The sequence below is a fragment of the Bombus pascuorum genome, chromosome 8, assembly GCF_905332965.1.
Source record: "Bombus pascuorum chromosome 8, iyBomPasc1.1, whole genome shotgun sequence".
Classification (NCBI taxonomy): Eukaryota; Metazoa; Arthropoda; class Insecta; order Hymenoptera; family Apidae; genus Bombus; species Bombus pascuorum.
In genome coordinates, this window is record NC_083495.1 from 15,370,767 (window position 1) to 15,394,487 (window position 23,721).

General features: G+C 34.8%; 1 protein-coding gene across 2 annotated transcripts in view; it reads left to right on the forward strand.

Moving 5' to 3' along the window:
- The window catches only part of LOC132909868 (uncharacterized), a 679,960-nt gene that overhangs the window by 595,641 nt on the left and 60,598 nt on the right, over positions 1–23,721 (forward strand). For both annotated transcript variants that reach the window (XM_060965019.1, XM_060965020.1), the window contains one exon: positions 14,060–14,194. In XM_060965019.1, coding sequence (XP_060821002.1) covers positions 14,060–14,194 — 135 coding nt within the window. The remainder of the gene's footprint in view (positions 1–14,059; positions 14,195–23,721) is intronic.

Consider the following 23,721-nt stretch of genomic DNA (forward strand, 5'->3'; position numbering starts at 1 on the left):
TGGATTCCTATTTACGCAATCAGCTCGGGGATATTTATCTTACCACGAAATTAACCAGAAAGTACGACGTCGTATTTAAAACATTTCAAGCGATAAAAAAACAAACTGTTCTTTTCTCGAGGTAGCCATCCTAAAAAACAAATTTATACACACTCGTAATTTGTATAATAATTATGATTTATGAATTATGTTATATTAATTTTATTAGTTCGCTATGTTGTTTGTTAGTTTCATGGAATGGAAATATCACGGAAGATTTTTATTTGGTTTTCTGTTCTTTTTTTTTATTTTTTTATTTAGCAGTTTAATGAAATGTTCGTTCGTTTTGTTATGTAAATATGAAAAGTTAAATTAATGTCGAACTTTGTTTGATAAGCAGCGGAGCTCCCGTGGAAAACAAAGTTTACATAAAATTAGCTATCATAGTAATTAGCGGTTTTAAATGTTTTTTCATGAATTGATATATCTTACATTTTCTCATCTCTACGTTATATCACGCAGGTACAATTTTGATGCTGTTATTTGCTCGCGTTTTTATCTTTAATCTTCTATTAATATGCATACACGAGAAAATTACAACTTTCCTTCGAAGTAATCGTTAATCTTATAGCTCCGTAGTTTAGTGATCGAACAAATCAATCTATACCAGTGTTCTCAACATTTTTTTGAAGTATGTATATAGAATTTTATAATAACCAAGTAATTTTCAACCCTTGTTTTAGATTTGCATAAAAGTACATTTCAAAATTTGAACTTAATTTCAATATAATGTTTAATATTTAATACAATGCCTCGTAATAGCAAAATAACCTGCAACTCTCTACATTGGCATCAAAAAGCTCTCTAATACGACGAAGAAAATAGATCTTTGAAAATTCAATTCTAACCGAATATTTAATGCTATTGTCGCACTTGTACTTCGATTTAAAATTAGAAATTATCGTAATAAATTCGCATAAAATAATTGCAATTAAAAATAACCACAGCAAACGTTTATTATTCGCAAAGTAAAAGCACTTCCTTCTACTTATCAAAAATTCGTATTAAAGCTATTAATAAAATATCACGCGACAATCATATTGAAATAAATCACTGTATTCACAAAACATTCTCACGTAAAAGTAATTAAATTACAAGTGACCACAATCTCGCTAGAGTGAAATAAACACTTCGCTATCCTCTCGCGAAACATAAATCCAGGATTCATGTCGATAAACTGCAAGCTCACGAGTCCAATAAAGTTACAAAATTCGCGAATCGTGGGACAAAAGGTCACTGTAACGTGCTAAATTCGGTAAATTCCTGAAATAGCTAGCAAACAGAATAACCGGGGTGGAAATGGCGCGATGAGCAGGTTCTAACGTTTCGTCGTCGTGATCGTTGACGGATCAACGTAAGACTTGCTGTTTATCGTTGTCATCGGTCAATTACCGACGCGGCCAAACTGCCATGAGTTTTGGCAGAGGACACCGGGTGAAATTTATGCGAACGATCCGAGTCAGGCCGAAGGTTACCATTATAATGTCGAGGGGGATGCAATTTTGAAGGCAATTTAACTTGAACCGCAACAGCAAGCGTGAGCTATGGGCAAATGTTTACCATGAAAATCGTTATAGTCGTTTCTGGATGCTCTTGTCTTGAAAGCTCAGCCTTCTCGATGCCCTGATTTTCATATTTTATTCAGTTCATAGTCATCTTGCACGAGTGGTCCGTTTGTCGAGATTATTTGTCTTTTTCCACTGAACTTCGTGTGCAGTAGCAGCTGTCAAGGCAGATAGTGATGTGGATATCTCGGGTTAGCAAGGTCTTATGGCGTAGTTTGTGTAATATGTTAATTAAGATCTTGATAAGGTGAGCTGCCGGTCGTTGGCACGTTAAGGGTTGTTGCGTGGTCGGCTTCGAAGACAGGGTGATTAAGACGTGTAAGCTGATTTATGGCTGACGTTTAGTCCTTGTAGATGACTTAATCGCGAAAAGGAATACAAGCGAAAGTGCGACTAGAAATTTATTACGCTAGATAAGTATTTTTTACTACCCCTTTCACAAGCATGTTCGCACATTTTACTCTTTATTTTTCTCGTTCCTCTTTACGTTTTTGCACTCAGACCAACGAGAATGCAGATCGTAACGGATATTTCAGTTCAGTTAGGAAGTTCATTTTAGCTGCGACACAACCGCTGCTCGCCATGAGGGTGAAAACGACCGCGAGGAAAAGCACGAAGAGAAGCGCGAGACGGCGAAATGTGCGATGAAAATAGCGCGTTCCTGGAAATTGCGATCCTACAGTGAGCAGCAACTGAAGGAGGAAAATTATGACTACGGTGAGCGATGTTTCTCAACGTAGATTCCTTGGCTGATTTCTGCGAAACTCGATGCACGTGTTGAATATACAGCAATTTGTGATGTAATTCGTTATTGGTGTCTGAGAATAATCATGAAAGGTATCACTGGTGGAGGTTTTTTTTTTTAGTTATGTCACTATAAGTTAATAGATTATGCAATTAGTTATACATTATTATTAAACATAAGTATTAAATATAAATAATTACTAGCGTCACTCAATGGAGATCTAATTGCGTCTTGGAATTTTTAGAAGGGTTGGTTTTGATAATAAAAATATAAATTTTGTTATATAAGTAGAAATTACGTAAACTCTTCTATAAATTATATTCCATATTATTCTCAAATTTGCACGCATCTCTTTTCAATAAACCTAGACATTATATTATTAAACAAATTCCAAATATTTAACGAGAGACTTTTTACAAAAATCAATGTTCAATTAACGCTTATTATTCTTCCTAAAAAGTTTCCTCATAAATCACATTCCACTGAAAGCAACAAACTCGAACAAAGAAGTCTTTTTCACTGAACTAACCATCAGCCAACACACTTTCACACGATTCAATTATTCACACACGATAGACACCAAAAAAGGGAAGAAGAAAATAAAAAGCAATGAAAAAAATCGGCATTCGTTTCACGGTTCGTCGAGGACACAAAATTTCTTAACAATCTTAACGCCTCGTCGAGCGTTCCGTTGGTTCGTACGTTTTACAGGTAATTAAACTTTCGTAGTTTGGGCAAGATGGCCGTGCCACCGGTCGCTGTTCTCTCTAGCGAGAAGCTTGATCCTTCTTCGTTTAAACTAGCTAGTGACTACCTGTGTTTATCGACGAACGAAAGCCAAGATCGTTTGTATTAACGCTTTTGGCATTAAGTTTCATTATCGATCCATAAAGGATCGATCTCAAAGTCGTGACCTTTCTCGTCTAGCTCGGCTGGTAACCTGGAATATCGTAACTTAGCACGCGGACGTCGAGCGGACGGATTAAAGAGGATTTCTTCGTTTTCTTGGCTGGTGTCTCCTTCGTGAAATTTTATTCCATTTTCAAGAGAACCTAGAACTTTTGTTCCGTATCGAGAAGCTGCAGTTTTATTCGCCCGGCGCCACGACCATATTTTATACCCGTGAATCGACTTTGCTAAAAGATCTTAATGAGAATCTGCTGGAATTGCGAGGTAGATCTTCCTGCTGACTGATTTTGTTCTATCTGGGAAAGAATGAAGAGGACATTTCGTCTGAAATTTGGGAATTTTAATTTATTTCAAGAAGAATTTAAAAAACGACGCAAAGTAAATCGTTGGAGTTCTATACTGATTTTGTCACACATGATAAAACAATAAGAAAAATAATAATTACAGATTTACAGTAAAGGTTGATGAATGCTGAAGTTATTACACATAATGGCGGATAGAAGATAATTTAATATCGATGCACTATGAATTTTAGTAACTTTGGTACTAAATATTTCTTACCATTTTGATAACAGTCTCCTATTCTCCTATATATTTTATTTAGTCGTTGCTCTTATTAAACATAGATCCATTTTATAAAATTATGATGTCTTCTTACGCTTTTTATTTTATAAATTTTCGTTTGTCCACTGTATATGAAAAGACTGTTATTTATTTATTTCATTGATAATTTAAACCAATTTACCAATTAATCACATCTTATATGAAGCCAGAAGGTGTTCCAGTATTTATGAACTACAGTATACATATGTCTTCGTGAAGAAAAGTTCGTAATGCTGGAAGTAAGAAAAGAAAAGATCAACGACTGTAATGATTGATCACTTTCCACCCTTTGCGTTTCATCTTTAATTCCTTTCGTGAGGTGGAAGTCACGAGCTGTAATTATGAATCTCATTAAAATTCATAACGCGATACAGAAAGTCATTAGCCTTAAGCGTCTGTCGTGCGATGAAACGTTTTCAAGCCACTCTGTGGCGATCAAGCAGCACTCGAAGAAAAATAATTTCAGCCTTCCAAGTTCGCCGTGTCACGATGGTTCGTGTTGTTCATAATAATTTCCTCGAGTGTGGCAGCTGTGCGGAAGACAAATTGAAAATATCAAGGAGAATCAGTCGCACGAGCAACCTGCATGAATCGACTATAGTTTCACTTGTATCTACTACAAATGAAATAATTGTTCAAGCATTAAAAACAATATACCCGAGGTGTAGGACGCGAAGAATGCCAAAGGAATACCCGGCGTATTAATTTGGCAGTACGTTTATTAATATTACTAGCGCGTGTTGCCTGGGCTTTGTTCCGAGCTTTCTTTTTTCTTCTTTGCCAAAGGCCCTTGCGCTCTTCCGTAAGTCCCAGGCCTCGGACGCCGTTTCGCGGGCCATGTAGCCAACACGTGCGCTTCAATCCTAGAACTTTCTTCATAGTCTTGTGCTACACACCTAAATTACGTACAAATTATAAAAATTTCAACCAGTGATGCAACTAAAATACAAAATCTGTATCAATGACACGAAGATAGAAAGTATATGAAACAAGCATGTAATTTCAAAAAAATCATTCAAATTCATCGCTGTTTAAATCTATAACTCGAAGATGGTATCCCGCTGAGGGTAACCATTCACACGTTATTTAGCAATAAAGCTAGAAAAATTTACCGAATGTCCAGCTGGATAAATTTCAAAGTACAAATTAAATAATAATAAAAATTTTTAACCTACAAAATTTCCATGAAATATTAAGAGCAAATTTTGCTCACTCTGAAGGTTGTATCGATAATTACTAAATTACCTAAGAATTATTGAAATTTTAATTCCTAAATTGCAAATATCGACGCAATACTATTTCATTATTACGATTTTACTATTCGACGTCGCATTATTCTTCCACTTCCGCTTACACTTTGCTAGTCACGTCTATTATACTATTACATCTTACTCCGCGAAACATAACTTATACACTGACAAACGTAAACTTTTAAAGGAACTCTTCGAAACATCACCAAAGTTTCCATCAAACGCGAGTCTTGAATAACCGAAGCGACGGAAACGATTGCACAAAACGTCAATTTGCATCGATCGCTATAGAAGAGGGTGTTCGCGGTACCGTACGCTCCATAAAATCCCATTTGAAGGAATATGGTATCCATGGCCTCCGCTTGAAAGGCCGAATAAATATGTTCACGGCGATTTAATCTTTCGAACGGCAAAGACCCTTCCGTTTTCCTTTCGTCGCGGCTCTTTCCACATTTCTGCCTCGCGTCTTTCTCCCACTTCTCCGACAGGAACTTTCACAAAAACGAGTTACCTGCTCTTTTAGGCTGCACTTTGCAGTGTTCGTCTGAAGAGAATTCAGTCTCCACGAGGAATTCTTGGCTACGCGGCAACCCGTCCTACACCCGTGTCACTCTTTGCTTTTACCGCGTTTGATAAAGACGAATCGCTGCAGAAGCAAGGACACGCGCAACGATAAAGGTGGATGGAGAACGCTCGTGTCGAAGGTGGACGAAAGTTACCGAGCGATTCGATCAGAAAATTCGAAGGCTACAGCGTTCTCGAAGATCGATTAACAGTTTGGTTCTGGTACGAAGTTTAACGTGGCACGGAATTTGCTATTCCTACCACGCAAAGAGTTAATGGTGTTACGGAGGTCGATGGAGAATAACAAGAATGTAAATTTGCCTGATGTTTTTTTGGATGTAGGTACAGTTCTGTTTCTCAGCTAATTTCTTATCTCCTTTCCCTTATTATCATGGAATCGGTGTGACTACGTATTTAGAATAGAATTTACCGTGACTGTCGTTAGAAGGTAATCGAGCCATTCGTGAATCATGCCGATTAATTCTATAAATTTAAACAATGTGTGTTAAATGTTACAATTTTCTAAGAATTTCAAAGTTGATTTAGATCGAAACAACGTTTCTTCCCCTATTCATCGATAGGTCAAAGATCGTTGCTAAGCATAAAATTAAAATAATTTTCTTTCATATTTCGTTGAAAGTGAAACTTCCCTTTCTGTTCGCGGATAAAAATAAAACTCTTTAACAAGTCTCCTCGTCCTCGATTCCTTTCGCACGGTATGTTTTTATACGCCACAATGTAAATTTCGGTCTTTTTTATATGACCATAATTCTTCCTCGTTCTTAGAAACGTCGATCATCAAATTTATGAGATTTTTCGTCGAACGTACGTGCCTGTATCTCGTATCCTGCGACTCGATCAGGAAATTGAGAGGATTTGCTGCGAGGCAGACGAACTTTCGTCCATTGTGCTCTTTGGAACGTATTAGGTTCGCGTATGCATATACGTGCGCTAGACTACCCGAAGTATAATCTCGCAAGGAGTGTATTCTCCACTTATCGAAAAGCCATAACTTGGAAACGATCGCGTCGCCGAGATCCAATCTGCAAACGTACGTAATCGTGTACAGGGAGCCACGAAAGCGCGGCCGGAAATAATGGATCTTCGTCAGCGAGAAATTCGAAGATCGACTCCTCGACGAGACGCTGATCGGGTCGTTCCGCTTGTTTAAATGATGTTTAACGACGTCGTTACAGAGGCGATTTAAAAAACAAGAATATCGAGAGGTGTTAATGTTCCTCGCGTACATCGGGTTCATAACCGTACACGTGGGTATCGTTCTCGAGAGTGAAAATTGAAAATAACTTGAAACTTTTACTTTAGGTATTTGCTATTTTTATTTATTCCCTGTTTGGTATTTCAATTATGGAATGAAATAGTTGGAGTTTCTCTTATGACTTTTTATAGAAACTTTTAGCGACTTTTAGGGGTTGGAGGTTGATTTTTTAAATTCAAAACACGAAGTACAGGTTCTTTTTCATGTTGCATTACCGAGTACTTTTTTTACTATAAGCTTGAACATAGATTATGCAAAAGTTAGTATGATATCTGCGATGGTATTGGCTGAATAATAGACGTTAGATGGTATATTAGAAATATTCAAATACTTCTGTCAGCTGTAGCAGAATAAGTCTCAGCTTCTGTCAATTCTCCATTAGGTATAATTATTGGAAATTATATTTCAAGAAATTAAAAAAGTTTTTAATATTCCGCGGTATTTTGGAGGGTTTGGCGTGTAAAACATATCGCATGTTCAACATAGATGAGTTGCAAACGGAGTGAAGTTTTCCACGGGCATAGTTGGCGCAATAATTAAAACAGGCGTTGCGAATGCGGCGGAAAGAAGCAGCACGCATCCCGCCGAGTGCGGCACGCGGAAACGCGCGCGAGTTACTGACCAAAACATTCTCGTTCCAGATTTCCCAAAATAAGAAACACGCGAACTGTCTCAAAGAAGCATCAGCCGGCTAAATTTCAGCTATGATACCGTAGTACGTTGATGCAACGTTAGAGATCACAGAGGAAACGTTTCGTCGCCAGAGCGAAGCAGCGTTTTCTCGAATTTTATAGAAAATGATATCTAGTAGTTAGAAACGTAAGAAAGGAATTCTAAATGCATAACTATACTGACTGTGTTCTGGTTTCAAACGTAACGAGATAAAATCAAGAATTTTAGTTCTACTAATATTTAGAGACAATAATATTACATTAATTTTTCGATCAGTCTTCCAACACTTTTATTAAGAACATGATTACTTTATCATAGAAATAAATGGAATTGCTTTTACAAAAAAAATATCCAAAATTACTTGTATAATAACCTTAAATTAAAAAAAAGCACGCTGGTTTTGTATTTCCTTAATATCCCAACTTCCTCCATTCAAACGATCTTACCGATACTCGATCATCGACTCCAGTTTCCTTCTAGATCGCTCCATCATCGTATAAATGAAACTATCTCGAACGACCTTCCACTATCAACTTCCTCGAGGAAAAACAAAGAGGAAGAAATATCCGACAGGTAGGGTTGCCTGTGCTTTTTTTTACTCTTGGCCGATAAAAGATACCAGAGGTGGATGGAGCGTGGAATAAAGGGAGCGGTGGAGGGGGAGGATCGTCAATAAAGAGCGATAGTAAAGTGGCGAACGTCACTTAAAGGGTCTTCAAGCCTCTATTACTTTGAGAGAGAAGCACTCTATGCTATTACCAATACACGAAATAAAAGCTGAGAGAGTGGGGGACGAAGCGTAGAATGGGGTGAGTAGCAGGAATGGGTGGCCTCGAGGTTGCACCCAGGCCTCGCTTTCGTTACCGACACTCTCTTGCTACTTCTCGCGTACCAATTCCCTCTCTGTTTCGTTTCCTTCCACTTGTTCCAGCCTTGTTCTTCTCTATCGACCTGGCAACTCCTCTTTTCCACCTACAAAGTGCCATTCGATCGGCCGCGATCCATTAAGGAAGGCCAAATATCGCTTTATCGACTCGCGACCTCCATTCTTGAAAGCGTTTTTAATGGAACCAAGCCCCGTCATCGTGGTCGTCGTCGTTGTCGTCGTCGTTCTGGCGTCTTTCGTGTCTCCTCTTCGAACCATTCAACGTTACCTCCGGTGTGTTGCTTCGACTGCTATTGATTTTATGATTACCGCGAACGATCACGCGTACCATGCGTCCTCGATTTTAGGAAACGGAGAACGATAGCAATTAAATGCGCGTTTCTAGCCGCGTTTTCACGAGGGTAATTTGAGGCTGAATGACCGGGTCCGGATGCTTCTACGATGAGAGACGCTAATGGATTGGTCTCTACGTGATTCTTGATTTCGTAATTACGTTCTTTTTCTTCCTTTTTAATTACACACCTTTGTTCGGTGGATTGAAAAGCCACGTGAAGGGTCCAGATTCGTGCTTCTGCAGTTTCATGTTTAGGTGGTTTTATGAACTGGGTCAAATCAAGTAATATCATCTTAAAGTTATTTTTTTAAATTGTTTGCATAATGTACGAGATAAATATTTCATGAATATTTTATACAAAAGTAAATTAATTTATTTATCATCCCATGAAGTAAATTATTCGTTTTATTTTGATAGAAGTAACAAAAAATAGTTGAAATAATATAGAAGAAAGAAATAGCTAAATTAAAAGGAAATAATATCTTAAAAACGTATTCGAAAAATTCGAAGAATAAATATCGTTTTCCTTGGAAAAAGAATTTGTATATTTTTCATTTCAGTTCTATGTACACCTATTTGCTAAAAATTCCTATTACTTCTTTTTGTATTCTCCCTTTTTATGAATAAATAACACGGCTCCGTAGATGGCAAATTGGTTGTACTTCATGGAACCGTGATTAAAGAAATTTCGCGTGTAGGTATGGAATAAAATGAATGTGACAGTACTGATACGAAACGTCATGTTGAACTACGTACTGATTGGTAGGCACGTCTATTCTTCCTTTTCAGATCAAAGCAGAAATTCTTTCCATTTTCTACGCAGTCGATCGATATTGCAGTTTTCACAGAAAATATATTAACAATTTCACCGTCATGCACGTGTCGGCCACTGAATAAAACGAATGCTCGATTAAATTTCCTGTTTCATTTTTCAGTTGTTAGGAGTTCTCTTTCAATCAGATTCAACGAATATCCATTTCGCAATCTGATCTTAACCAATATCATTTCTCTTACGTATTTATTTCACTCCTTGTTAGTGTGAGTGCCCTAAAACAAGTATCGTACACCCAAAATTTAATCAGGCAATTTTTTAAAAATATAAAAATTTCCAATTTAAAATTTATTATATATATTTAAAGAAAATCACGTTGCACAAGATACAAGTGCAAATAGGAACAAATTTGACATTTCATTATTTTCTTACAAAATTGTAATTGTATTTCTACCGTAGAATAAATTGCAATTATAATTAATTAAAAATACCATCGAATAATATTGTATTCCATAAATAACACAACACTCTGTGCTTGTTTTTCGTGTATCCAACTAGGTTGTAATATATCTAAAAACTCACTGTATAATACTACCACACCGTTTCTAGCAAATTCTTAACAAAGCTTATATATACAGTGTGATTTGTGGGGAATAACGGTTTTTCGATTTTTAGTTTCAAATATCCGGACTCCGATCATTTTTATTTCCCAAACAATTGAACTCCATATATAAATGTCTACGTCCCAGATACAATATCTTCGCATCTATGATATTCGCATCTTTCATCGCTGTACCTTCTATTCTCATCCTTTTCCTTAACCTCATTTATCAGCGCTATTACCACCCAATTTCATGCAAATCATTCAGAATAATATAAAGTACGATAACCACGTTCTCATTCCGATTGATTTCATTGTTTCTCCCATGGAGGAACAGGCGTTTAAAAAACGATCAATCTTTCTTGCGCAACAATATATTCGTCGACGATGAATGAAAAAGGATTGATGTAATTAAGAAGTCAGTTAACGTCACGCTTTGTCGTACCGCGATTGTGTTTAGTTTTCACTTATTCTCTGGAATTAAGCGATCGATCGATATTAACGCTAGGATATGGAAAAGTTCCCCTTGATGAGAGATCTAACGAGCGTATCATAATCCTTCGTTAAAAGGCTGCCGTCATTAAACCGTGATATTGCGTGCAAAATGTCGTGGCATTTCATACCGTCCTCGTAATTGTGGGCCATTCTCCTACCTCCTTAAAAACCATTGATTGGATCGTACAGAAATCATGAACACGGCTTTTTAGAGTTTGGCAGTTGTTAATCCTTTTTAGATCTTCCAAGTGGAGCAGACAATATGAGAATTGCTTTATATTCCTCTGAATTTTTTATCTGGATATTATTAGGTTGTTGGAAAAGTTCGTAGGATATTTATTACGGATTTTTATGAAACGAAAGTTTGCAACAAATATTACTTTTAATCGGAAATTAAAGAAAATTCAGGAGTACCATAAAAAATTTGTTAACAGAATAAGTTTCCTTTCTTTTTATTTTGACGAGATAATGTTGAACCTCGTATATGTATCCAAGGAATTTTAAATCGTAGCTGTAATGTTTGCCTCTATGAATATAGTATATTCTCTTGTCGAATTCATTGTTCAGAAAACCGACTAATATTTACTATGTATTATATTTTTTTTATTATATTGTATTGGTGTTATATATGTGATAATACTTGTAACGTAATACTTGTGTTCCCGCATTTATTACATTTTGAGAGATGTCATTATTGGAAAAGTTTAACTCGTACGATTAAGCGTCTCAGATAACTGATAATGCATTATGTCTAAACAGCAAAGTGCCATTAAAATGCTCCATTCGCAGACACAGGATATTCCCCAAACATTACACGAAGATCTATAGTAAATAGATAAATGTATTCGCAGTTTACAATATAACTGAAGTTAAAGTTATAAATGATCCGCAGTTATATATATTACGTTTATTAAAGCGAAGTAATTTGTTTGTAAAATGTAATTTATATTATCTTCTAACATGGTAAAAACTTATGATAGTAACAAACGCTCGTGTCTTTAATGCACGATCAGTACACATTGCAAATTTAGTTTAGTAAATTACATATACGTCTACTACGCATTATATGTACGTATGTGTAGTTGTATGTTGTACGTGCAATTATAGAAAGTTGCATTAAAATGTTTGTTCAGTTGTTTCAATATTTTTATAATAATTCTATATGGATAATAATCTTTTTTATATTTTATTAAATCAGAAATAACATCGATGAAGTATTTTGAAATAATCATTTTTAATATTTTTATTTCTTTCCTAAATATACAATTTATCGTGCATTAAATAAAATTTTCTTCCATGAATATGTACATTTAATCTATGTATTATTGAAATCGATGAGGTACACTTTGATAATGGGATGGGTTCGTATATTCATAGAAACTAGCGCCAGACAATTCTGCTTTTAGTCTAATGGCATCGCACAGCATTGTTCCGTAGTTAAAATGTGTTAAAGCAATATATTATACTAATAGTTCTCGCAGTCTACCAATACTATAATATTTTCTTTACATTTACATATTATAATAATTTCTCTAATAATTTCCAAAGAATAATATAACGTATAAACTAAACTAAAAATTAAACAATTAATTTCGTACCTCGTCAATACGTATCTTATATTACTAATAAATTTATTTGTTTATTTATAGTAATTTATTAAAATAATACAAATTGGAATAAAAGCTCAAATTAATCACCACTATATTGTTTAACTTCAATGTATTTTATTTTAATTCCTTTCTATGATTTATCTGATAAAGATAATAAATGAAATTCAATGCGTAAAATATAAAATACAAATTAAAATTATTATAGATACTTTCATGTTATGTAATTTCTTTAAAACATCATTAAATATTAAACTTTAACTAAATCCCAAATTTCGCATTGTGTACAACATTCTTCCGCTATAAAGAAATAAGAACGTGCAAACACGTTCGACGAAATTTCCCTTTACGACCATCTTTGCTCCATCTAATCCATCTCATAAAAGCTGTTCGCTCGCTACGGAAGAAGGCGAGAAAGCTGGAGCCAGAAATACACGGCGAAAACAGTTCGAGAAAAGGTTTCCCGGATGAAAGAAACGAACGGGTGAAAGGGGTAAAATCGAGACAAGATTTTAGCGCAGATTCTGCTAAGGAAACGGGGCGAACAAATAGCACCGTGGCTCGCTTGGCCGCGTTTCTTTCTCCTCCTGTAATTTACAACTTTAAATTGCGCCACTATATCGTCGTAATTTTTGCATACCGTCTTATTTTGGATCTCTGGTTTTCTGTTACCGCTTATAAATCTCGTTGTAGGGAAATTAACGAACAACATCCATCGAGGGTTTAAAGAGAACGCAAATACGGAAAAAAGGATAGTTAAATTTTTTAGCCAAAGATTGTACAAGAAAGAATTGTATATTTCTTGTGCCAATAATTAATTTAATCTCATCTCTGATTTTTTTGTCGGACGTATTTATTTTTCTTCTTCAAATTTCTTTGATTTTTAATTTTTAATTTGATTTAAGGTGCTCTAATTACTTTCAATAAGATGTTAGTCAAAATACTAATCGTTATGGATCTTAAAAATAATTTCGATATATTACAACTATTACAAGTGTGTACCTATATTCGTACATCATCTTGATTGTTTCAAACTTCGAGATTTAAGGATAAGTCGCAGGATAATTAATTACAAAGTGGTTTAATTAATTACTCGAAGAACGACGATTCCGTGATTTTACAAAAATAGTTTTAATAAAGAATTTATGAGAAACATTGTAACTAACAGTATGAATAGTGTGTTTTGTACCTACATGTTTTCGTTGCTTTAATACAAATACATTTTGACAGCTATTTCATTTTATTTATATTTGATTGTAAGCAACGAAGATTGATTTTCTGCGAATGCAACTGCAGGCGGGTTCCATTAGAGATGTATAGATCGTTCGAGGGTGAAAGATGAGAAATGAAGCAAGGAAATGGGAATAAAGTGCAGTGGTTTCGTTTATTGTTCTGTTACAAATTGTTCAAGTAAATCACACTTGTAATTCAAATAGCGCAGCAATAACTTTATCTTCTTCAATTTTACCTCGTTTTATTTCATTAAAATAACTGATTTTATTTACATTTTATTAATAAATTCGTATATCCAGTGTTTCGCATAAAACAATTTATTTAATTTGATACTTGATAACTTTGTTGATATCAAAATGAAACTTAAAAATCGTGTTCCTTTGTGTAAAAAGAATGATTCGATAAGAATCGTATAAAAAGCTGTTTATAGCGCGACTAATGTGAGTCCGTGTTAAGAAATTTCTCGTGTCTCGATAAATTATTTTAATACTATTTCTCTGTTTTCCAGAGCTTGCCACAAACACCAGCTGGCGGTGTGGGTGGAAAAGGAAGCGGAAGTGCTGGCGCCGGTTCTGGTATGGTCAATGGCTCTGGTGCCGATCATCAAGATATTCGTGACGGTGCTGCTATAAATACAGAACACGTGAGTAATTCCATTCTCCGAGTTTTTTGTCAATTAAAAATTATATAAGTTGCGAGAAGTAACTCGTTATCTTATCATTTGTTATTTATTCTAAATGGGATCTGACATTTTTGTCATTAATATAGACTGTAATGAAAAATGAAGAAAATAAAGAATAGGAAGAGTGACAAGAACGAAAATAGAAGCGTGTTTTCTCCGTTGATTAATCGGTAAAGGACTTCTACCTAGTCTATATTTTAACTTTAATAGAATAGTTGAAATCAGGAGACGTGCTCGTATATTATTCTTTTCATTTTCGTTTAAAGATATTTCTTCCTTTTATTGTTTACGTCAAAGCGAATGTATTAAGGACCAAAGTCAACGCAACATTGAAACATGTGAAATTTTTTTTCGGTCGTTTCATGATTGAATTCTATTGAAAAGAATTTCTAGATGTAGCTCGGTATATTTTTATTCACTGTTTTTTTCTTTCGTTTAGATCCTGCAATTTTGTGAAATTTAAAGAAGCTTTATAAATAAAGAGAATATAACATAAATAAAAAGTTTTTATAAATATTTCATATCATTAATTATTTCATTCTTTTTACACCCCTGACTTGCGTAATGAGCTTCTATAATGTGTCTATTAATCCAATATACTTTTTGCGATTTGACAAAATTACAAAATTGACGTTTTCCTTCTTGGTTTCTACACATTATTTCACTGCTTGGTTCTTAAAAAGTTAAGCACTGTATTGTTCGGTTTGACTTAGTTACTCGAGTAGACACGTCAAAAACGTTCGAACGGTTTGGACACGTAGGAGAATCGCCTCGTAAAAATGTAGTCGCGCTTTCAAGCGTCACGGGACGTGGCGATACTCGGGGAAAAAGTTCGACGAGTTCTTGGCCGAGTGGGCAAGAACAAATCGGCCGTTCGCTCGGCAATGATTGCCGTTACTATTCTTCGAAAACTTCCTTAAAAGTACCTCGACGAGGAAAGTTTCGCAGTGAAAGCAACAAAGTGAGTCATTCAGCGTGCCGGCGGGCATTGTTTGCTTTCTTTCGCCTTATTTCGCGGCCACCTTTATATCGTCCAGATACTCCGGTTCCACAGAAAAATAAGGGAAAAAGCTATTGGCGTATAGCGGCTGAACGCTCGGGGAAATTTTCCCAATCGTTCGCCAGAGAAGTAACTTGTAACGATTCACTGCCTCCGTTAATCGATAACGAGTTTGCAAGGAGCAGAAGGGTTGCTACGTGCGTTTCGATATTACTCGATGTACGGTGTTTGCAATTCCTACTAGGTTTGAAATTAAGTCAATTTTATGTTAATTGAGGAATTAGGAAGATGTAGCTAAACGAAGATAGTAATGGATGTACTTTGCCTAATTCGGAAATTTGTTTCTTTTTTTTTGGTATTGGTTTGTTATACGTGTATGATGGTCACGTATATTTTTCATTTTTCATGTCGTAGAAATTTTTACGATAGTTTGGAAATTTACTATGATATCAAACAATTTAAATCTGAAACTTCATACTGTACCAAGGGTATTAACGAATAAAACGGTTCAAAGTACGGTATCGATATTTTGTACGTATTTCTAGCATTACTTGAACGAAGAAATAAAACCTGCCTTACTAATTGCAATATAAAAATTTGTAGCACCTTCGAACCATCTCTAATAAGGTATAATACATTTTTCCATCCATCCAATTACATCCACCACGTAGCAAGTATCATCCATACGCTGGAATCTCTAACAATTTAAATAAATCTTCCTAAAAAATAGTCAAAGAGTACATCCTCATAAATGGCACCACAAATCATCTAAAAAGTTTAAAAATAATGCAGGAAAATTTCTTAAATTCAGCTCCATAGTTTCATAGTTGCTAAGACATGGGGAGCGTTTGAAGTCGCTGAAGTTTCTTATTATCCGCATGCTCATATCGCGCGTAGATTTGATCCTTGCGGCGGAAGCTAATCCGCAGACCATCGATTCCATCAACAGAATTAAAAAGAAAAAAAAAAAAAAGGAAAAAGGGAAAAAACGAAAGATAGCTGGGAAGACAGTTTAATCGGAAATCGGTTGGACGTAGTTCGGGAATCCAGGAATTAAGCGATTACTTGCGAAGTTAACCATTGTTTCAGCCAGTCCATCAATCGGGTTCCACCTAACCACCCCTTTGTGCAATTCCCACCCTCTCATGCGCGGCACCTCGTCCGACCCACCCACTCGATTTTCGCACGTTGATCCATTCGCACGGAATTAAAACCTTTATCTACGTTTCTCCGCCTGCTTTGTCGAGGTTTGACCGGCGAAAACGGACGTGCACGAGAGACTGGTCGAGGAATGGAATGGAAAGGGTGGAGCCTCTGGTTCGAGAGCTCGATGCTCATGGAACGGTTGCCGGAATCGTTTATTTCGAACAGCTACGCGCTCGACGCTGATAAGCAACGTCAATTTTTGTGTCCTCTCGCTTTGGACGCTATCGTCCACTTTTTTTTTTCTTTTTAATTGAGATTCTGCCTCTGCCACGCTCCTTTTTCGTGTCTTTATAAGAAGAAAGTGAGATATCAATGCCATAATCAGACTGTGGATTTTTAAGCATCTGCGCTGTTTACAGCTATTATTTCAAAGTATTTCTTCATACTATTTGTATTTGCATTGTATTCGTTATTTGCATTCGTATACTAACTAAGTCCGAGTAGTGAGATTCCCGCTTGAATTTTTCTATTATTTTTGTTTCCTGACAAATATTAATTCGATTAATATTTGAACTCGTTGAACACTAATTTAATTATTTGATATTTCTCTTACATACTAATCATTCGTATTAAGAATTTTACATTCTATATACTTAACAATCGTTACATTCTACTGTTAAGAATATTTCCTATTGTTAAAAATAATTTTCATTTTTAACGTTACTGTTCAATTTATCCTACTTCGATTCGCTCTTAACTTTCATCATTGTTTTATCTCTTCTACAGAATTTACAGTGCATTTATCTATCCTATTATTCGTTCCCGTTCTGTGGCAATCTGTTTGCACCATGTCCTAATTTCTTTCTTTCAAACTATTCCACTTTCATCTTTTCGTTTTCTCTTTGCCACATTTTTTCATTTCTTCGCATTAAAAAATCTTGTTCTATTAAACTTTCCATTTTTATTATAATCGTATTAAAAACGTACCTCTTTTAAAATATTTTTTATTATAATTCCTTCACTGACAATTTTAATTCGCTTTCTCTCTCATTCGACTTTTTTTTTACCTTCCTTTTACTTTAGTCCACTGTTTTCAACCAAATCTGACGTTTTGCTCTAGCCTTCCTCTTTTTATCCCTTTTTTCTAATGGCGGATAGTTTTTTGCAATTTTCGACGATGTGCTATCGATTTACATGAGACTGCAGAATGATGGCTCGCTTCCGTCGATTCCCACATTGGTTATATGGATTCTCTAATCGAAAACCGAGATAGGGGCAGAGGAAAATGAGAAGGGCTGCAGCCGAATATTTCATCTTCGTTGAGAGACGAGGGCTTTCAAGTCATTGTACCTTCGCGGTAATATTTTGGACGACTTTCGTCGAACGGATAGCTTGATTCGCTAGAAAAATTGTCCAAATCAATATCAATATTCGTTGAAATCCACCGTAGACGTTTTAGGCATTCGTGTAGTAATATCTCAGGTCTGAGAATTCTATACTGATTTAATACTTATATTATCGAAGTTATCGGTTATTCTCTTCTTCGATTATTTTATATTGAAATTTATTATTTAATATTTCATATTAAAATTCGTGTAACCTCCATAATATATTAACAACTACACGTAATATTAAATTAATCATATAATATAATAATTATAAAATATGTTTGAACGATCTTGTTCTATAAGGAACCTTAAGCGATTAAGTTGTAAATGAAAAGATAAATGAAATGAAAAGATGCAAAGATGAAAAATAAATTTATTCGGAAGAGAAGTCACGATAAATAAATTACATTCTTCGCATTTTAATTCTCTAAATAGTTTCGTTTTTCGCAAATAAGCTTATCGTTCTGTGGATTTACTAATTAAAGCGTAGCGAACGCGATAATTCGATAATTCTGCCAACGGAGGAACTGAATCGCGTCGACTTAACCGTATCTACCGTAGGAGTTTGCTACGTTTCGGCTTATCTGAGTAGGCCAGTTAGCCGGAAACCATGCTGACTATGAAGTTCCACCGTACTCACCCCTCTCTGTGTTAAACACGCTAGGTAATTCCTGAATGAGAGAACTCTTGAAAATACTTACCTTTCACGGGCTGATGATTGTACGATGAATTTCTCCGCACTCGCGTATACCGATATATAAATCGATATATCCATAAGCAAATCTCATGATCGTTGTATGTGATCGTCCTGGAAGTGAGATAATACTGATTTGCTGCGTTTGTTAAACGGTAGATTCATCGTCTGATATATATATATATATAGCTCTTTATCATATTCATGATTCATTCAAACGATTAAATTTGTTTCACTCGAATATTAAAACTATTTATGTTTATATAATTGATATAGATTGGTTATGATTAATTCGTTATTTATTTCCTAGGGCTTTAACAGTTCCAATTAAGCATTAATAGTGAATATATAATTACTCGGCTTTTCGTGCAGAATTATTTATAAAATGGAAATGTTGAATAACTAGGTAGTGATATATAGTGTATATATAACGCGTGGCAATAGGGATTTGAGGAAATATGCAAGTGAAATTGTTCTTGAAGATTAATTATTAAATATTTTAGAAAGAATTCATAAACAATAGAAAGAAAAGTGTCGATTAATAATCTATTGAAAAAGAATTTTTGCTGTTTCAGATTGGTTCATCTTCGATCAGTGTTCTTAAACTCAGATTAATTTTGTACAAATCAAATTATCACATAATCTCGTTTATTCCACACCAAATATTTAAAACATTTTCAATTTTGATTTACAAAATATCCATCACTGTCTTAAAATTTTATTCAGAGATATGAATTAGACCCTACTTGAAACAAATGTATTAATCGTTTACCTTAAAAATGAAAAGTACGGTCATCTTTGGTCCATATAAATTTCCATTCCGCACAATTCGGCATAATTCGCCGCTTATACGCGTCAATGGATATTCGAACGTACAAAGGAATGAAATGTCAAAGAGTTAACGCGGCTAACGAATATCCATTTAGTCGCATTTCGGACAATTATCCACGAGCGTACGGAGATTTTTAAACGAGAATATCGCGTTCTGGAGGGCGTCCGTTTCGAAAGTGGTCTGAGCAGCGAGCAGTCCGGAAAATTAGTCGGCGACATTCATCGGGACCGGAAACGTAGCAAACGACGACGGCTGTGGCTCCGCTCTGGTTCTGAGCACATACACATCCGTTGGTGTTTTATTTTTCGCCCGTTGTTTTTTCGTGCTCCACCGGCTGAACAGAAGGAAAAAAACTAATTCCGTAATTGCGATTCAAATTTCTTTCGAACAACCTCGCAATGCCGTTCTCTCCCCTTTCCCTCCACTTTCCACGCGTTTCCTCCGTCTTTAGAACGAAGAACAACTTTTGTTTTCCTTTCCCCTCTGTATTTTTCTGCTCCTTTTCCCTTTTTCATTCTTTTTTTAATTCTTGCTTTCATGGAAGCTGCGGTGCCCCCGTCTTCGTCTTCGTGTAATTCCAGTCTTATTTATTTCCTTCGAGAAAAATTTCTGCGTTTTCTCCCAATATACTTTCCTTTCCTTTCACTTGCATTCCATCCTTTCCTCCGTTTCATACTTGACTTACGTTGGATTTTTCTTGTCTTTGTTCTCTTACGTATTTCCGACCCACCCCTGGTTTTGTTTTTATACCTTGTTATTTTAATAGACTGGTTGCAGACTTCCATTGTTGTCTCATTAATTTAGTTTGTAAAGTATCCATTGCTATACTTCTTCTCGCGACTTTTTCTCGCCGCAGGAATGCACAAAGTTTGATTTAGTCTATTGTTATTCGATTCAACTATATTCACTAATAAGTATATGTTTATGAAGAACAGAAACTAGCGAAGGAGAAGTAAATTTATGTAAAATTTATGACTATCGATTTAATTAACTTTGACAAGTATTAAATTGTCTGCAAGATCAAATATAATATATTATATTTATACGTTGGAGCTAACATTCTTTAATATAATAGTGATAGGAATAAGGCTTAACGTAGAAAGTGACTAGAAAATATAAAAACTCGATATATCACGTTTATATGGTAATAAATATCATATAATATCGTAAAAGGTCGTATGATATCGATTACTTAAAATTAAGCAATTTTACAAAATTGATAAGTCCCATTTTTTAAAGGAATTTAGAAGCGATAAAAATCGCTAAGGAAGGAAAACTTATACAAAATTTCGAAAGATTTTCCGTTTTTCAATTTTCTGCAAATTATATTTTCTCCGTCTATTTTTTTTTTCTGTGTAACGTTCTCCTCTCTTCGAGTCGTTCTTCCATTTCCTCCAATGCGGACATGCTCTTTTGCCGCTTTTTTCAACCCCCGTTCCGAACGTTCTTTTTCTTTCGTCTTCATTTCATCTCCTTTGAACCACGCTCTAATTCCTCCCAATGTTCCCTTTTGACGAGTCGCCGTTTCTCAGGATGCATTCAATGCACACTATCGTTGGCCGACTTCCGTTTCGTCGATGTACAAACCATGTCCTTGTTGTTTCATTTTTAGACCATGAAATTGTGGCCTGATATAGTATCAGGCTAATAATTAATCGAACGCTTTCTCGTGTAACCTTTGTCGATCGAAATCTATTAATTATCGATCTCGGTTTTGGTTAAAATAATAAAAGCACGAAGATGTCAATCGTGTCAGTGGAAATAATTCGTAATTAATGAAAATAAGTATACTTTGTCTACATATATAAGTAGATATTTTATTCATCTGTCTGGAGAAAGATATTAAATGGCATTGGTAGTATGAATCAAGAATTTTTCATCTCCTATTCGTCTGGAAACATTTTAATTGGAACATATAATCTATATAATTGTTAGATTCAAGAAAAGATTGCCCAAGAAAGATTATATTTTATATCTTTTCTTTTTTATAATTCTTATACAGTTTGATTCAATAATGTGCTATAATGCACTGTATCTTTTATTACATTGAAATATATTTGAAATTATCAAAAATTAAATTTGAAAATTGGAAGCAAGTAAATACTGCATCTTATTAAAAAAGTTTGATGTTACATCACCCATAAAAAACTAAACAAAGAAATAATTGTAAATATTTAATCATAAAAAGAAAACAAATAATTCAAGAACGACGAAACTTCCTAATCGCTAAACATGAGGATAAATCTTGTTACGGTTGACATTTATTGCTAAGAAATAGTCTTACTTTCAAATTAAGTGCTTTAACTTTTATACTGCTTCCGTTCAATGTCGTCTTCCATATCTCCCATTTGGTCGTACTTCTGCAGAGCAGGAAATGAAAAACGCAGCGATGGAACGAAGACAGGCAGTTAAATTAAAGTCTGATTAACGGACTGTCTTAGAGACTGTGCATTCTAGTTTTTCAACTCGTAAAGACGAGTTATTCCGCGTCAAATCGGTCGACTTGTCTCACAAACGCGCCAGCTCATTCGAGCTTTTCACAGAATTTTCATCTCATTTCCGGCGCACGACATCGTAAAAGGCGTACAAAAAAAAAAAAAAAAAACGCTTAATAGGACTCTTTTTACCAAAGTTATGAACTATGTTCGAGCATGAACGTAATTCATTTTATTTAATGTTTAACGTCCATTATATCAGGAAAAACTTCTCGTGTTTGAATAGGAAATTATTATCGAGCTCCATTTTTTGGAAATATCATACCAGGGGAAGATTTAGATATATGAAAATATAAAAAAAACAAAAAAAAATAAAAGAAAAAATAATTAAGAGAATATTTATAAAGTATTCGTATCCTTCCCCTTCTTCTACCACATTATTTTTTATTTCAGTAAGCATTAAAAATGTCATAGTCTCCAATGGTGAATATATTCAACAGTGGTAAATGCACAATAAAAACAATTTGAAATATATCTTAAAATTCTGGTATAAGTAAGATACAATAATTGTAAACTTTACAAAAATACTGTTATTTTCAATGAAACGTTTAAGTTTCCTTTATTGTTAAACGATGAAAGTATTTAAGTAAATGATGCGTCAATTACTTTGAACAAAGATACACATGTGTGCTGCAGCGTGTACGCAAATATTCCCATCGAAAATCAATTGAAAAGAGCTTACTACAAAACGGTATTGAATAATGATCGATTCGATTAAACGATAATTACGCAAACCGAACCGTGAACCATTCTCATTGCACATTCAAGTGTTAGCATGAAACATAAATACGGTTATACGATTGCAATATTTAATACCTGCCCGGAGCAAGTTTCAAACAAGCAGAAACATCCTAATTGCTCGCTGCGTTATGTAAAATTAAATTCTTATTCGTTGATATTAAATCGATGTTAAAGCAAAATTTCAAAAGAAAATATCTGGAGAAAAAAATGAAAAAATCGAGATTGTTTCAGCGTGTAAACGATAAATAAATTTGTAATCTGTTGAAGTAATTACTTCAAGAAAAACTCTATACCTTTTTTTTTGTATACCCGTGGCATGGACACCGCTGTTACGAAGAAAATAGAATTTAGCGAAGCAAAAAATTAAAAACAAGAAGAGGTTCCTATTATTGTGCCCTTGAATATAGATGTTGCTTTGGGTTACAAGGTCTAGAAACAAAAGAGCTATAAGTAGATCGTGATTGCTGATTCTTGTAGTCTTCAGCTATAATCACACACTAAGTACTTAACTTTTTTTGACAATGTCCTTTGCTATAAATGTATGAACGTGCTCCCTATTACATTCTATTGTATTGTAACAGAAACTAAAAGAGTGAGATCTGGATCAGCATACATTACACTTGTACTTGTACTTATTTCAATATATATTTCTTTTTTTCTATTACAAATTCATCCACTCGTTCCTCTATCAGTCAATCTTAACATAATCGAAACTTCTCATCAAAATGCGTGAAAAATTTGCAAAAAGTGGGGATAATTTTTGGTATAAGTAAATTAGTAATAAATATCATATATTAATAAGAAGAAAATCATATTTATTGCATTTCAAATATTTAACATTTTTACATAAAATCTACCTGGAAGAGTAAGGAATCGGAAACTCGGAAATACCATGGAACAACTTGCTAAGAAATTTTTTATCGAACCACCTTATCGAAATGTACGGGAAGTTTGTTAGTTCTGAATAAGTACACGAGTAACATACGTAATTTGAGTTGGCGAAACTTCGCTATGAGCAGACTTAGGCGCGCTGATTTGCATCGATTTTTCAATTTTCCGCGGTCACATCTGCCGTATTTCCATAATTCGTATTTATACGAGCAGAATATCTCGTCTGCGCGGTTCCTCCCGGCGTGTTTCTCGTTTCACTTTGGCACAAGCAATAAGAGGTTATCTTTTATATCGTCTTCCC